The sequence below is a fragment of the Wasmannia auropunctata genome, unplaced genomic scaffold, assembly GCF_000956235.1.
Source record: "Wasmannia auropunctata unplaced genomic scaffold, wasmannia.A_1.0 LD336053.1, whole genome shotgun sequence".
Classification (NCBI taxonomy): domain Eukaryota; kingdom Metazoa; phylum Arthropoda; class Insecta; order Hymenoptera; family Formicidae; genus Wasmannia; species Wasmannia auropunctata.
In genome coordinates this window covers 2092088-2109903 of record NW_012026837.1, presented here as the reverse complement: position 1 = coordinate 2109903, position 17816 = coordinate 2092088, and the positions used below count along the sequence as shown (strand labels likewise).

Here is a 17816-nt window from a genome sequence, read left to right as displayed (position 1 = left end):
GAGTTCAGACGTGTGCTCTTCCGATCCCCCCCCCCTCAACGGAGAGTTATGGATTTATTATTTGGTAATTATTTAGCAGGATTACGTAACTTCGCGGCGAAACTCAATTTAAAACTTCGTATTCCAGAAATCTATTAAGTTTCTTTTAACAAGCGACGGTCCTCGCCAGGCGGTGAGAAAAATGCAAGAGACGAGTCATCGGAAGTTACGGACTATCGGATTTATTTAAGGAAACAAAAGACAGGGGTAATAATAAAATATTTTTATTTACCAAGAAGGAATAAATAGGTATCCCGTTTATTGCACATTAAATGTTTTTAAAAAATATTTTATCGACTTATATAATAATTTCCAACGAAACGGGGCGTGTGCAATACTATGCGGATCATCCGGTGATATATGGAGCGTCTCAAAAGCCAAACTGATCAACTTCATTTCGAATCATTCATTTTTAGAATCACTTTTAAAATATTGCTCGTAAAATCGTTAACGACCGCAGTTTATAACTTCATCAATTTTCTCTACTTTTTATTTCGCGGAGGTTAATCAGTTTGGCTGCTGTACGCGCGTTAACATAGACGACGATGTATATTTTAGTTACGTCTCTTTTAAGAATATTCTGCGGATGCTCTTATGCGAGATATATCTCGGGGACATCATGATTTTCCAACGAGATATCTCGACAAGACCCCGGCGGGGTCTCTTTCGCCACGCGAGATATATCGTCCAGTAAAATTCTGAATACAACCCATCAAAAAATATATACTTCCTTTTTTTATCGGATTCATCTATCTTCGGAGTATCCTTTATCGAGTGCACTTAAACTTCCGCTTGGTGATGCAATCAAAAGTTAATAGTGCCGGAGAAATGAGAGGTGAATGCGCTTCGTAAAGAGCAAAAGGTCGATATCGATTCTACCAATTGCCGAGTTGTAATTTGTATCGGGAGATAGAGGCGCGAGACGCATCACCGTTAACCGAGTTTGCTGTTTCGTAGTCTATTTCCACGATGAAGACCTTGCATCAGCGATTCCAACCGCATTACGCCTTTTGTTGGTGTTCGATCTCAGCTTCGCTCGCCTGATTTCAGCAAGTAATCATATTTATTTCCACGCTTATCCAAGTGCAAATGAAGCTAGTCTAAGTTTGTGTTGCTTCAGATATATATTTAATGCAGTGTTATCCGTTTCATCTCATCCTTTAGCTTTAATTGTTCTCTAGTTTTATTTGCGTAAGGGTAGAAATAAAATTTGATTACTACGGAAATATCAGAAAGTCAAGCTGGCAAATGATATTTTTTATATTTGGCAGAATATTTTTCTTTTTAACATTCATTTTCTCACACGTTTTTTTTTCCTGTCAACAACTTTGCATATTTTATTTTGGTAAAAAAATAAATCAAGAAATAATAAATAAAAATATAATAGAGGGATAGTGAAGTTTGATTTAATGAACTTTTAGTGTTTAAAAGACATTATTCTCGCGCGTGTTCTCCGCGTCTTTAATTCGACAAACTGGAGCATGCAATAAATTTCAGAGAAACGCTCATATGTTACCCGTATCTCAAAAATACTCGTATCTGATTAATATAGGGACGCGTTGTGATGATATATGAATATTACATGCATAAATGTAATTTATGAATGGTAATACAGAAAAGTATGTAACAGTAACATTACACTATACCCATGTGTAATATAATTTCAATAATCAATTACTGCAATGCGATATTACTGTACCTGCAAGTTAATATTTATACAAGTCCGTATTATTAACTTTGAATATTTCCCTAAAGGATATAAAATATGAAATCTGTTAAAGATATATCGGATGAGAGAGAATAAGATAAAGAGAGAAAAAATTGTAATTTCCATTTATAATTATCTTTTTCACTGAACTTATTGCGTATATATATTTAGAAATCTTAAACATATCGCCCGATTTCAAAACAAAAGACGTATCTTCTGTAGCACGAGATGAAAATCTCGTCTACTTCCGCTAAATCGCATATATTTTCGATGAACATGCGCTTCTTCTGATAATACAGGAAAATGCACGAAACGCGAAATAATGGAACAATTTGTCAATCCATGTCAATATAACTTCTTCTATCGTGAATCTACGTTCAAAAATACTTTGTACATTTGGTAAAAGTAATACGATTTTATATCAATGTAATAATGTAAAATAAAGTTACACTTTATGCGAATTTTGAATAACGTTCGAACATTAACTGTTGCTTCAAGTCCACAGTCTAATTGGCGATTTTTCCACATTTGTCTTGTAGACATGGAATATATATTTTATTCGCGCTATCTTGTAAAAAAAATCATAATATGTATTTTTACTGATAAAAATTACTAATACTAATATGATCTTTCAAATTAAAAGTTTTTAATATAAACTGTACTTTACGTGTATCTGAAAGAATTTGAAAAAGGTGAACAAACAAGGAAACAGCGGGGGTTTCGGTTTACATAATATATGTTAAATTATATTTATACATTCAATTACACAGTATTAATAATGTATAAATAATAACTGCGCGAGAATTGTAAGACGATATAATAATCTTAGGCGAATAGTAAAAAAAAAGTTCTCTACATTACATTAGTTCCTGCAAAATATTTTACTATTTACAATGCACCTAAATCAAGGACACTTGTTTTGGCATATCACCACGCGACTTTCATACTACCTCGCCACCTAATTACTTTCTGTAATAAAGGAACATGAGAGTTGGGAAGTAGATCGATTACGCATGAAGCGTGGCCGACGCAGTTGACCCGCTGATACTTTTTTTATTATTCTTAACAAAAGATTGGAAAATACGCACAAGACAGGTGTCCGAGTAGATATTCTGAACTTTCTACGTGTCACAAAAGAGGACTCGCGAGAATAGTAGTATATCTTATATAGTCTTACGTTGAAAAATTGCAGCGATTATTTAGGATTTACATTTTATATTAAACCAATTACGCGATACCAGATTACGAAAACTGATATGTGTAAAAATTTTTTATATTTTTCCCGTGATTCATACCACTATTCTATTTAATGATTAATGACTATTATATAATTAATATTATTATAAATAGGTAGTGTGCTTTTATTTCGAGTATGCACGCGAATGGCATTTGATAGAAAGCACGTCCTCGTTATTATATTTCGTTATTAGAAAGTATAAGGTACCGTATCTCTCACTGGTTTTGAAATAAGGCAGAGTAGTACGCAAAGTCGGAATCTTAATAAATAGTCTAAATCAGGAGGCACAAAATATTATATGAGAGACGAAATCGAGAGAGAAGAAATCTCGCGATTCATCTCTTTCGCGAATCAGGCACATATACAAAAAGTACATTTCATTGTACAAGTTTTATTCGTACTCATTATCATACTCAAGGCACTAATTATATTATAAGATGACAAGAGAGAATATAATCGGTAATATGAAACTGTATAAACCCTTATAAGCAGTGATCGAAATTTCTTCACTTTCTCTGCAGTCTTATGCGATTCACACGCTGGTTTTCTTTAATCAATCAATATATACATGCAACGGATACAAAAAAAATATATCGATATCACATTGTCAGATTTGTCTCGTGACTCACATGTGGCAATGCTTGTAAAAAAAAGAAATTAAATGTTGCTCCCGTACTAAGTTATAAAATATTAAAGCTCTAATCCTCTCTCAGCGTTTTGTTTAATTACTTTAGAAGAGGTAACACTAGTATCATCCTATAAAAAGAACAGACAGGAGGACCCCGTATTATATATTGATCGAGTAAAGAGTAGCTAGAAAAGACTGGAATGAGAAGAAATAATTCTATGCCTATAAGATTTTCCGCCAAGTACATTTCATAATAATCAACTATTTTGTAATTAAACTAAATATTTATTCTTCCTCTCTTACTTCATCGTATTAACGATTCGAAAATAAACTTTAGTTAGTCCTCAAATGATGGACTATCAAGAAAATGCTAATACTTAGAGCTGGAACATATACAATCATGGCCAAACGAAATACTTGGGCGTATTCGCATTACAATACAATAGCGAATACACGTGTACGTGGATGCATTCGTAAAACAATCTTACGCATATTACGGCCTGTCTAAACAATTTTACGAACAAAATTACAATGGCAAGATGTTGCTGTATTAGGCAACGCAAATTCTGCAACTATTAATGTTGCACGAAATTAAATTTATAAAAAATAGTATAATGTATAAGAAATAAAATGCTCACTTAGAGCGCCTTGAGAGTTTTAAGATTTATAATGATGTACGTTTGCAATCCTTCAACTAATCGATTTATCATGCATTAAACTTTAAAGAGGAGCTTATCAGTTGTGATCGTTTTCGCTACGATATATTTATATTACATATCGTGATTATCTTTCACATATAATTTTATTCACATGCAATGTTTCTTCGAATCAGTTGTTGAATTAATAGATAATGAATGACGTTTTAGAGCCTGTGCAATTAGAAAAATCTCACAAACTAAGCATAAAAATGAATAATTAATGCTATAAAAAAAACAAGTCGGTTGCTTTTATATGTATCAATTATATAAAGAATTTATGCAAACTTGGTGATTGAAAAAAATTCATTTGATTATATAATAGCGAAGTAAATAATTATCGAAGCACAGAGAATTCTAGAACGAAGATATAGTTTGCATATTAAGAATATTATTGATTGTATTTAGTGCACTATTATTTTCTCTTATATGTATGTCTTATAATTATGTCGTTAACTATACAGAAAAGAGCAATATTTTTCTCGTTGTTTATCTCCTTATCTCCAAGTCCCTACCTTCAATAATATTTTTAACATTGGCAATTATTCATTTTTCCCGATATAGTTAATTATGCAAAATTATGAAAAAAGTACAAAGATACAAAATTGTATAAACATTTATGAAATAGTACAATTTTACGTATCAGTTCTTATTTCAATTCCATATTAACGTTATAAAATTGTGGAATTTCTATTTTTTTTTGTGCGATTTATCTTCAATAAATTTTGGACGTATTAAAATTAGTAAATTGCATTGTCTCTCCTCGTGATAAACCCAATCAAATCACAGGTCATTGAAATATAATATTATCTTAGCAAAACCTATCAAATTCATAACGGTCGACATTATTTTTGTTGATTAAATATATTGACTATATTGGCACATAGCAGGTATGCATTCGATCATTAGTATTTAACAATGTTCTCATTTTTGGATTTTAATATTTTTCACACATACGCCAGACTTTATTCCAAAACTTAATTCTTGAAATATGAATATTTTTAAGTGTTATTAAAAAATCTATTGCTTCGTTGATAAAATCGATTAAAGTGAAATTAAGCCGCATGTAAATTTTTTTATAGCTCAAAGATCAGACCTCTTCTGTATGATTCCCGCTGAACAAATTCTAATAAATAGAAAAACAAAAATGAAAAAGATAGTAAGTAAAGTTGAAATTGCAGAAAATTTTGATGTCAAAAACTTAAATACAATAAATTATTATTCTTATTAGTTGAATATTTATTTCATGCTGTGATTAAAGTTTTAGCATACTTGCTTAATTCACTTTAAAAATGAAAAACAAATGCTTTTCCTATTTTTTTGCATTGAGATTGCGAATGCAATGGGATATATTAACGAGACATTAATGCTATTTTTTTTTACAAATTATCGATACATTTATTAAGAAAGGTTTTGCACATGCCTGCAGTGTCTATCGATATAAGTCTGGCTTTATTTGTCGTTAAAATAATGATTAGAAAGTCCGAAAAAGTATCTCCGAATCAGTGGATAATTTGACGGTATATTTCTTAGAATAATTTAATTGACTCGACTCGACAAAGAGCGAATTGTATTTTTATAAAAAGACGATTTTTTAAATCGTATTTTATCGGCGAATAAGTGCGGAAGCTAAGAAGGCATATACAATAATTACAAAGAGATAATACATAAAATAAATAAATGATATTAATAATGGTAATATAACAATAACTAGACATTATTGGCACTAATAACAGTAATATCATTTTTATAATGATGTATCCGAGGCTAAGGCGGTATTCAGGAAATTGTACTGAATTCTTATTATAAAAACAGTAATAATGGGGAAATGAAGTAATTATAATTATTTAAAACACAGAAGTGTGATGGGTAAAAATGTTACAGCACGTCTTCGGGCCTTCTCCGATATTGATATAATTAATGTCTTAATCACTATTGACGATATATATTAGTTTAACATACCATAGTGGTTTGTTAAAAATGCACGTCTCTTTGTTCAGAATACTAAACGACTGTAGCAAAAGGAAGTATGACTTGTTGCATACTAATTACAACCTTCGCAGCGAAGCCATGCTGAGAGCCTTTCGAGTCGGTTGATCTGACATCGGCGCAACTAGAACATCCTCTCGATTTGGAGAACTTGAACCACCATTATCCAGCTCCTGGAAAGATATAAGACTCGATGTATTCATTCTCCATTCTCTTATTTTTTTTAAATATAAAAATGAAAAATGCAGTAATAAAAACTTCGACATTTAGATTTAATTTTGAAATACAACATAAAAGAATAGTTTTATTTAAAACAGTTATCAATATATGTTGAATTATTAATTTATTATCGATAGATTAAAAATAGTATAGAAAATAATGTGATAAGTTATTGAAATGGAGTTATAATATATAAGAGATTGAAGAAGAAAGAGAAAATTTAACTTGCCATAAGATACAATTGCAATATAATTTATATATCTTAGTTTTACTGTAAAATTAATTTTATTATAAAAGTATATATAAATATATTATTCTCTCTAATATATGTTAAATTTTATGGTCTGAATAAAATCATTAAATCTTATGGAATTAAGCGAATATCGAGAATATAATAAACATTAATATATATACATACAAATCTAGTAAAAAAAAATTACTTTCCATTAAGAAATAAATACAAAAAATAGATTCCAACACATGTTATCTAACGTACTTACATGAAATCCTTAATATAGTTCGTCCATAGACTAAGTCAGCATAAAAATTCGTTAACATTATTAATATATTTTTCCATAATAATATAGTAACAAAAATTAATTGCAAGCAAAAATAAGATAAAATAGAAGTTCAAAATATTTCATAAATGAAAAATATATAAGATACTGGCCTAATAGAACAGATAAAAATCATATTTAGCTAAGGAGTTGTCAATATATATATCATTGAAGAAATCATATTTAACGTGCGGAATATATATTTATTTTACAAAATACAAAAAATAAATCCATCTTATACTAAAAATTGTTTTAACTTTTTAACATGAAAAAGTTAATTTATAATAGAACACAAATATAAAAAAAGATTGCAATTATAGTTCCCTTCACAATCCGCGTGCATACACGCGTTCTATACGTAAGATTATTAAAATAAAATTAAGAGATAACAAATGGAAAAGAAATAGTAGTTTATAGTGAATGTAAAGCAAACGAAGAAAAAGAAAAGCGAAAGCAGAAAAAGAAAAACAAACGAAGAAAAAGAAAAACGAAAGAAGAAAAAGGAAAGCGAAAGGAAAGTGAATAGAAGAAAAATCTGTATAAAAAAGATTATCAACTAACGCTGATGTTGTTGCAACTACCTAGCCGCATCTGAGCTATTTGTTGGTTTGTCGGTGGATGATTTTGTGTTACTCCAAACGGGGACATAATCGTAGACATTGCTCTATTTAGTTTGCTTGGTGTTTTATTGAAACTAAACGCTCGGCCAACTCTCGCTCTTGTACGAGACGCAAACCTGGAGAAAAAAAATATAATTTTAAGTTTTTTTTCATATACTTATGGGATCGTTTAAATGCAACATTAAAACTTTCTTTCCTCCTTTCGAGTTAACAATTGTAAGATCTTTTGCATGTATTTTTTTTTTTGATTACACGGTAATAAAATCTATTTCACATGGAGGAAAAAAAGTTTGCGAACAAACAGAGAGACCTGCGTCATAAAATCCACAAAAACATTGTCATAAATAAGAATTGTTATACTAAGAAAACAAATACATGCAGATAGAATATCACTATGGTACAAAGAAAATATAAGATATAATACATGCAGAATTTTTCAAAACAATATAATACAATCACGCGATAATAAGAGACAGTGACAATTGCACCATGGCTGCATAATAAGAGAAATAATACCTATTAATAAAGAGAAAAATATACATGTATGTATATTTTCTATTTTCTTTGTGTGTATGTGTGTGTGTGTGTGTGTGTGTGTGTGTATGCGCGTGCGCGCATATATATGTTAAATTATAGCCTAAAAAATTATAAATAAAAAATAAAATCAAGCAGTAAACAAAAGCACTATTAACAAAAATTTTAAAACAAAGCAATTAAATTGCAAATTAAATTATAATGCAGAATAATTAATGTTACAATTAAAACAACAATCAGTTAAAAAATGCAAATACATATTAAAGATATAGAAAATATATAACATTTAATCCTCGTTTAAAGAAAAATATAATAAACTTTTATATATATATATATATTTTATATATATATATATATATATATATATATATAAAGTTTAAAATTATGTTACATTATACTTGAACTGATCAAAATTGGCTAAGAAATTGTTTCTGAATAAGATTATATCTTTTCATCACAGCATAAAACAAAATCTTAAAAGCAAAGTTTTCAGTAGCATAATTACAAATTTTCAGTCTTTTTAATCAAAAGAATTAAAAAGACCGTTTTCTTATTTTAGATGCAAAAATGTTTACAAATCTGTATTTTATATTATATGTAAACATTCATTTGATTAATGAAACATTTCTGTTTTAATTCTTTTAATTATTTTTAAATCTGCTGAAATAACAAGCTTAAGAATTTGATTACGCGCGCTTAATAATAATTACGCCACTGAGTAAAGAACTGAGAATAAAAAGCAAGTAAAAAAATATATTCAGCCTTGGTGCGAAAACTGACGGTAGTGGGACATGTAACGTGGTTTCACACATGCTATTGAGTAGGAAGACATACGGGTCCATATACTCCAGGTAAAAATTATGAAATAGGCTCCTGTAACCAAACGGGTCGCCCCATTATTTCTTTACATCATGCAATAGAGTATAGAATATGTACAATATATAAATCTTTTGATTGTAGAAATATTTCAATACCATTTATAATTAAATCATCCGAATAGAAACGACATAAATTTACAATTTGCCGCTCATCAAATAATATATTCGCTTTATCTGAACGCAATGGTAGATCAAAATTATAATTATTTTTAATTTTGTCATAAGTAATAGTTATTCTAACATTCTTAGATATTAATAATTAAATATTAATATCTTCATTAAATCTACTATCACATTACTTTTTCATTCAAAATATTTATTAAGATAAAAATTTCTATTCTAATAACCTAATTTATATAGATAACTGAATTCTATCACAATATGTGTAATCTAATAATAAAATTATCTAACTACAAGAGAAGAAAAAAATCACTCCTCACACCTTATAATATTTGACAAATAGCCTGTAAGAGACAATTTGCTACGTATCAAAGAGACATTTTACTATTACTTCAGTTACATATAATATTAAAGTAATGATGTATAAATTAGTAAAAAGTATAATTAGTTTGAAGGCACAAATGTACTCACTTAATTGTTTTCTTTAATGTTCCTGATGCCACATCGCTAGTACCAACTTCAAGTTGATGCGAATCGTATCTAATGAGTAACGTATCCTGATAAAGAAAAATAAATAACATAAATTAATATTATATATTGTAATTTAACATTTAAGCCTGCCAGTAGATACAAGCAGAAGTTGCAGTAAATTGACATTCGCTGCATCAAGTTCGCTTGTATTTCACTGGCAGAAGACATATGATGCAACGGCGTATTGATGACAGAAAACCGAGCAGCATTTGTCAAACGCAAAATAATGAACTATGTTATATTTCTGCCAACATTCTATCAACAGCATTATATACAGTAAGTCTTGCATCAAATTTATACATCTTTCTGCCAACAAAATCTACGGTAAACACTTTGCGAAACCTTTTTTTAAACTTGATTGTTTGAAGATTTATATATGACATATAGTTTTAAATAATACACTCTAACTTACAGCATCGGCTACACGGATAGCAAGGGCCATTTGCCTACATAAAGTCTGTAGATAATTCGTTTTGTTTACTTCCTCATCAGTAATTACAAACGAAAAGAACTTTTCCTTCAGTTCCTGAGTACCTCTTACCACGAGCGCAAATACTTTGTGACATTCTGAACGAAAAATTGCACGATTAGTTATAATTTTATTTTACAAAGAATGCATGCGTTTTTTTTTACATACGCACAATATTTACGTACCATCAGTTTCTCGAATATCCACGACTTTTCTTATGGTACTTAGAGACAACATTTTTATATGTTTATACGGCTTTCCCTGGCTAAGTTTGATCGATTGCAAGCCATTTATAGTATTAGGGCTCTTCAACGAGTTAAAAGCTTTCGATCTCTTCTTGCAAATTTCGAGAGTATCGGTGAAGAGGAATAATACTAAGTGATCGCCACGTCCGCTAAGACCTTCCGTAACTTCCATTACGTCACATTTACTGATAAATGATCTATGCGAGGAAACTAGATGTGGCGGGCAATTATCGATCTCATTGAAGATATCGAACATTGCTAATTGCCGCTCCGTTTTCCTTTTGTCCTCATTTATGTACGTATTCACTTTATCAATACTGTTACGAGCAGCTTCCAGCGCACTATAGTCTGGATTACTTCTGTCCGTATGTTTAAGAATTTCTGTAATAAGAAAAGCATTGCGCTGACGTCAGAAAATGTATAATGAGCAAAAGTAAAGTTAATATTGAAAGTATAATTTAATCTTACCGCTTAATAGTAAACTAATACTGGGTAACCTTTGTATTGGTTTAATTAACAGGTCCTTTAAGCTTTGTCTACCGCATTCCGGTATTGTCTGACAATTTTTTAAAAAGGCGTGAAATCTTGGCTTATTTTGATCACACTCTTCCAACATTTGTTTTGTATTTTCGAAGAAGTTGACGTATGGGGGATACGCTTTAACCAAATCTGGTTCGAACTTTAGAAATATCTCGCCTATGCTGATATCCTCCGTCCAATGAGCGGCACTACAACGCAATGCCTCCAACAGCTGTTTATGAACGTCATAAATAGGTGGGAAATTGCCGAATATGATTTTTACTTCAGTGCTGTTTAGCAACTCTTTTCCACTTTTGCCAATGAGATTTTCCAATGGCAATTTGAAGAGCTGTAATCAAAAAAATATTCAAATGTAGATTATTAAAAAAGTTATTAAAAAATATAAAACAATTTACTGCATAAATATTTACCGTCATAATGGTGTTAAGGATGCCTACGTAATTGGATTCAGTCTGTACTAATTCGAGAAATACTTTATGACGTTGCGACAAGTTTTCTTTAACTATCAGTAAATGTTCTGTATCAACAGCTTCCACCTCTGGAATATCTAATGGTTAGTAATAAATAATTTTAATACTTCTTCATTCTTCCTTTTCATTTGATTCATCTTACAAATAGGTAAAAGCATATAATGTGTTTTTAATTATTAATTTTTGTAATAATCTAGCACTAAATGTTTTGTATGCCATGCTGCAAGATGTAAGTCATCTTATTTCGTTAAGACAAAAAAAATAATAAATTCATTGTAACACAAAAATGTCAGTACCTAGTTGCATTTAATGAGCCAATATAGAAAAAGAAGATTATGATCTATTGACATGATGTCAAAATAGCAATATATTTATTTTTGTGAACTTTATAAATATTAATTGATATTTAACGTTGTTATGATATTATACTTTAGAATCAAATATGAAAATATAAAAAAAAAATATTAGATATATACCGTCTAGTAATTTATCTGGACTTGCTGTGCAGTCCAGAAAGCTTCCACTGACACTGGCTGGCGAATCCGCTCCATTTTGTAACAAATTAGAAAATGTACCGCCTAACCAACAGGGATGCTTTGACAATGTCACATTCTGTGGTATCTGTTCACTGTCTCGTCTACCCGTCGCAGTAGGGGACAGAACTTTTTCTAGATACTAAACAAAATTCAGATATCGCACAATTTTAGATATCAAACAGTAACTGGATATATTTAAGAAATTTTTTATTATTATAAACTTACATGTTCAAATAGATACTCTTTCTCATCAGCGGCTGCCTCATTCTGTACAGATGTCCAAAACCAACCGGTTTTGACTATGAAAGCAGATACTGAAACTAAATTTGGTAGAACATTTACATTGGACTCATCTACGACCTGTAATAAAAAAAAAACATCAACATTATTATACTTCATTATAGCAGACCATTTACAGTCGCATCTAAAATCACAGGACAGTTATACAATTTTATATAACATTTTTACATTATGATTTCTGCACACCAAATTTTTCAAGGACAATACAATATAAATACTGTAAATATCATTAGTATTGTGTAAAAATAATTTAAATTGTGAATAAATATATAGGACGTTCACAAAGACATAAATCTAATCATATCACCATAATAATTTTTAATCAATTTAATTGGATTTTAAATCCTGGTGTTAAATTTTTTATTCAAATTAGTGAATATCACATACCCTTTAAGTCACTTTTTCTTACACTATGTATGATTAAAGACGTCAATTTATTTTATACCAAATTTATTAAAATATTTATTTTACACCACAGAGAAAATTACTAAACCACGAAATACTTTCCCACAAACAAAACAAAAAAAAAGTAAAAAAAGTACCACGTGTAATGATTTATCCTTCTGCGTCTTCAAATCTGTACATTCGGTTTTCACATCGTGTGATGCAGACGGTACGTTACTTTTTCCATCAAATATAGAAATGTTTCGTGAGCTGTGTTTAGTATTCGACATTTTTGAAGGCATTGGGAAAGACTTGGATAAAGATGTGTATTTCTTTTTGAAAAGAGTTTTCTCAGGAGGACAACAGCGCGAATTGACGGAAATATCTTGCTTACTGTTAGAAAATATTGGACAGAAAGAGAATTGGCTGATTTTCGAGAAAATAGATGTGTATGATTTGGATAAACGCTTATTACTTTCATCTAACGCATTCTGTAAAAAGGTATCGCTATACTGTTCCTCACGCTTCGATATATTCGGATACGAGCGCGTCTTCGTGAATTTATACTTTTCAATTGTCGTCATTTTATGAATAAATGTGCAAGAATTAGTTTTTCGCCATTTTATATATCGTTTAGGAATTATTTTACTTTTCGATGTATTATTCTGTACGTAATGAATATTTTTACGGTATTTCAAAGATAATGCATTATTGCTCGTTAGCGACGCGCAAGGATTATATTCGTTATTTTTCTCGTAAGATTTCGGCGATTTTAAATCATCTGGTTTATCAGAAAAGTTAAACGTACTTTCACAAGATATTTCGTTATCGAACAAAGAACTTTCGGAAATATGGAATTTAACGTTTTTATTGCTCATCAATGTCGATGTTGTTGGAACTGAATATTTATTTGGCATAGAAATCGCTGAAGACGAAGTAGATGATCTAGTTATGTCTATGCCAGAATCACTTTGCTCGGTGAACGAATGGAATAAGTTTTCGGATTTAATAATTGAATTTTGTAAAGCGGGACATTTATCATTCATACTGATAACAGAATCTTGACTGATATCATATATGGAAACAAGATCGTTCCATTGATTACAATCTACACCCTGTGTGCGCGAGATTAACGAATTGTTTTTCGACGAAGGATAGCTCGATATGTTACTCGATATATTATAAGTTTTTATAGCGTTAAAAACCGCGTTTGAATAAGGATTGTAAAGAGAAAAGGAAATTGGCTTAATACACGTTAAAGAACGTGAACTGTTGGACGTGTTTTTAAGATACAAGTCCACATTGTTGGCTCTCTTGCAGAAAAGGCCGGGTATATCTACCACCTAAAGCACGTGTATCATTGATGTAATGCATGTCAGTATGTGTGATGTAGCGTCATATAAATAAGTATATGCGGAAAATAATTTGAAAGTAGTATATGAAAATTATATTAACTACTTACAACATGGGTGCAACTCGGATCATCGATCTCAGTGGGTTCACCACCCTGCTGCTCAAGAACTTCACACATATGCTTCTTCTCTTCTTCGGGAAAACCAGAGAAACATACTTTTGCCCCGTAAAATGGCTTCAACTTGTAAGTTGCTATCTACAATTAGAATTAAATGTGTTTTTAAGAAAAAGGAAACTCTTCGTCTAAACTATCATAATGTTAACTATAAAAGCTTGAATGAGAACACTATGCTGCTTTGCTATCGCGCCAAGTACTCAGAGATAGCAATAGAGAGATAGAGAGTGCAACGCAGATTCTGCACTACGATTGTTTGCTCACATACACGTATTTTCTCTATCTTTTTACTGCTACCTTCAGTGGCACTCAGCCGTGTTGGCGCGTTTTGTATTAGAATTTATTAGAATATGTTGAATATAATAAAATAATTTTAATTATTACAAGCTAAAGTTTTAATTATTTTATTCTTATCATGTGAAAATTTTTTTATGACAAAGCTACATTTTAGAATTATTATTGTCTAGTATCAATTATTATCACTTACCAACTCCTCTTTGTTTGCATACATGGAGATATCGTCTTTGGCATTCCACAATGCCATCACCCATTCTATCGACATGATAGGCAATCCAAATGTGTCAGCATATCTATACTTCTCTCCACTGCAGTGATTTGCAATAAGATGCGTCACTTTAATACCCATCTCCTTTCGGATGCTACCGCCCATATTAAGAATCATATTAGCTAACTTGCGCTGTTGAAAAATACATAGCGTTATAAAAATATAAGATACACATAAATCAATTACATCAAATAAAAATTATAAATGGATAATGGACTGACCAATTCATCCTCTTTAGCTCGAAAACCGCTAAATACCACTATTGTCCCTACCATAGCTTGTGTGTACATTGGTCTTTTAATGCTGGGCAAGGATTCTTTCTTCTCTGCCAGTTGCAGCAGAGCCGTAGGTCCCAGTACTCTAAAAAAAAAAAAACAAATCAAACGAATTATCGTGGAACTTTTTTTCGATATCAGGACTGTCAGCATGATACATTTCAACCATTTTGCATGCTAAAAGACTATATTACATTGTTATGTACAAACCTATGAGCGCTCTTGCATAAACCATCGTATTCGGGACCTTCAAATTGTTTGAGTATAAAATAAGTATTGTAGGTAGTGTCATCAATGTACTCTGTACCAGTTTCAGACTTGAGTACAGGCACTTTGAATTGTTGGGCAGCAGCATTAAGTGCAGGATCATTGCAGGTCGCACCAACTAAACATATCCTCTTCTTACGTGGTATTATTAAGGCTGTAAAACGTATAATTTCCTCGTTATCAAACTTTTTATCATTCGCGCTGCTTATAATCATTTGCATTGAGTAAACTGATATAGGTATTAATTTTGTTGAAGGAGAACCTCTGATAGAGCAAGAAAGATATCCATTTAACATTTTACTTTAATAACATGAACAATTGTTTAAAAAAATCAAAATAATGTAAATATATAATTTTTTAATTTTAATAAATTATTTATTACTATATCATTTATAAATTTATAACAATGTTATATGTAACATTATAATACAGTAATAATTGCAAAACAATATTACTGAGATGAAAAAATAATTAATAATAATTAGCTTCTCTTGGTAATTAGAAATTTTTTACATGCGCACGTAAATAAATAAAAAACGTTTGCCAATAAACTACAAATATACCGTTTTAAACTTCGACAGGCTAACAGAAAGATTTGTTAGAAAACGCTATTTTTAGCGTTTCTGTAAAATTCAAACATTGTTATACAAAGTACACAAGCTCTAATCTCGTATCATAGGCAACGGGAAGTCGCGTATACATGTATACATCTGTACGCACCATTCACGTGCTCGGCGTAAGATAATTAACTCGTGAAAAACACGAAGGGCAGAAAGAGACAGGAAGATAGAGGGAGCGAGAGCGAAGAGGAGAGAAAAACAGAACGAGAGAGGGAGATAACAGAGAGGCAGAAACGAGCGAGATCGCGAACTACTGCGAGAACAGCATCGTAATTTTCAAGGAGTCTCATAAGGACACTCGTCACGGAGAGGAACCATTTATCTTAAATATAATATGTATTAGAAAATTCGAAGTCGAATTTGCAGGACTATATAACGGATAAGAGTTACAAAAGACTTTCACATTTTTTTTCCCCCTATCACTATTTCTTTTCTTTTTTTTGAAAATCCTTTTGTTTGCTATTCAAACAAAACGTTGAATTTTTATCTCATTCTAGAAAGCTCCGAGAGAATACCGTGACTGATTGGCCATGACGAATCAAAGTCGTAAATTTCGCAAAGTTTGAAAATAAAGATAGACGGCCGTTAGAAAAGTATATGTATATAGGCTTTCAACGGATGTGTTTTCACGTCCGGGAAACGTTTTCCGTGAAACGCGAGATCATCGCCGACGCAGATTCGGTCGGAGAAGGTAAATTCAAAAATCGCGCAGAGGGCTTACAGCCAGGAGGTGGATTCGGCGAAGGTGGCGAGTCGACCGCGCAACGACATCACCGTCCCTCGCTCTCTCTCTCTCTCTCTTCCTCACGTTCGCACAAGACGGGGCGCCGTGGGATGATTTAACGTTGACAGATTCGTACTTACTTCTGGTCGCCTCCGCACTATTTATATCGCCGATACTGCCGTGTACGCTACGCTCTTCCATCTTGCTGGCTCTCGTACGTTACAACATCGGTTCGCTCTTCTCGCCCCTTTGTACGCGCAAATCTTGCCGAGCGTGTCCTCCCGTCTCCGACGTGCAACGACACTCGTCCCGTCCCGTCGCCGATCATTTAAAATGCTGCCGCGCAGGCGACAGCCGCGAGGTCCTCCGCACCACCTTCGTGCTCGACATGAAACTTCACTTCACGCTCGCGCCCGGCTCCACCACGCAAAAAAACGAACCTTTTACCTGCCCGAAAATCGCGACGAGCACAACTAGGCAGTGTGCCGACGGCAACCATCGACAAACAGCATCAACCACACGATTTGGTTTGGCCTTCCTTCCTCCGGTTCCTCCCTCCCGCGTATGACCCGTGTGTTGTCCGCCCCACCACCGGGCTATTTCGTTGAGACTCGCCGAAACCTCGCATTGTCTCACTCGCGCCGTTGGCGCGCTACTCCTCACTCTTCACGCGCTTGCGCGTCTTCGTCTTCCGTTCCTCTCCTCACCATCAACAACACGACGCGGACGCCTGGTTAATCGCGCAGCGCGCGCGCTGCTAACGATCATTTTTGCCTCCATAGCTAGGGGATTTTACAAAGTGAAGTTGCAGCAATTTTTGGCACACCCATGGACTATAATATAGAGAGACATGGAAACGAACGAACGTATAACGATGTTATAATTACAATAAATCGATTTTTATGAAACTTATTGCGTTTTCGAACGGAACGGGCTTGATCGCTCCGAGAGTGATTAATAACGTCACATGCTCTCCTCGTCCAATCAAAAATCTAAAATAGAGCGTGTGACGTCATTAACCGCTCTCGGAGCGATCAAATCTTAGAACATATATTAATATAAATAAAGTTCTAAGGATCAAACCCATCCCGTTCGAAAATGCTATTAAACTTAAACTTAATTAACTCTCCAACAGATT

The 17816-nt window shown here is 32.2% G+C and overlaps 1 protein-coding gene across 7 annotated transcripts; it reads right to left on the bottom strand.

The window, feature by feature from the left end:
- Positions 1–3014: 3014 nt before the first annotated feature.
- On the bottom strand, positions 3015–17277 carry LOC105451019 (protein ECT2). Of its 7 annotated transcripts, XM_011691201.1 has the most exons (17): positions 16819–17277; positions 15278–15488; positions 15014–15152; positions 14715–14924; positions 14162–14308; positions 12858–14042; positions 12241–12375; positions 11956–12154; positions 11420–11556; positions 10938–11337; positions 10410–10850; positions 10168–10322; positions 9696–9781; positions 9007–9099; positions 7634–7808; positions 7016–7045; positions 6385–6469 (listed from the first exon to the last, which is right to left on the bottom strand). In XM_011691201.1, the coding sequence occupies exons 1-16, from the start codon at positions 16877–16879 to the stop codon at positions 7025–7027; spliced, it is 3795 nt and encodes a 1264-aa protein (XP_011689503.1). In that variant the 5' UTR covers positions 16880–17277; the 3' UTR covers positions 6385–6469; positions 7016–7024. The 7 variants fall into 7 exon arrangements, with proteins under 7 accessions (XP_011689499.1, XP_011689502.1, XP_011689501.1 ...); XM_011691197.1 differs by lacking the exon at positions 7016–7045 and having other exon boundaries at positions 3015–6469; XM_011691200.1 differs by lacking the exon at positions 7016–7045 and having other exon boundaries at positions 3015–6469; positions 9061–9099.
- Positions 17278–17816: the final 539 nt, after the last annotated feature.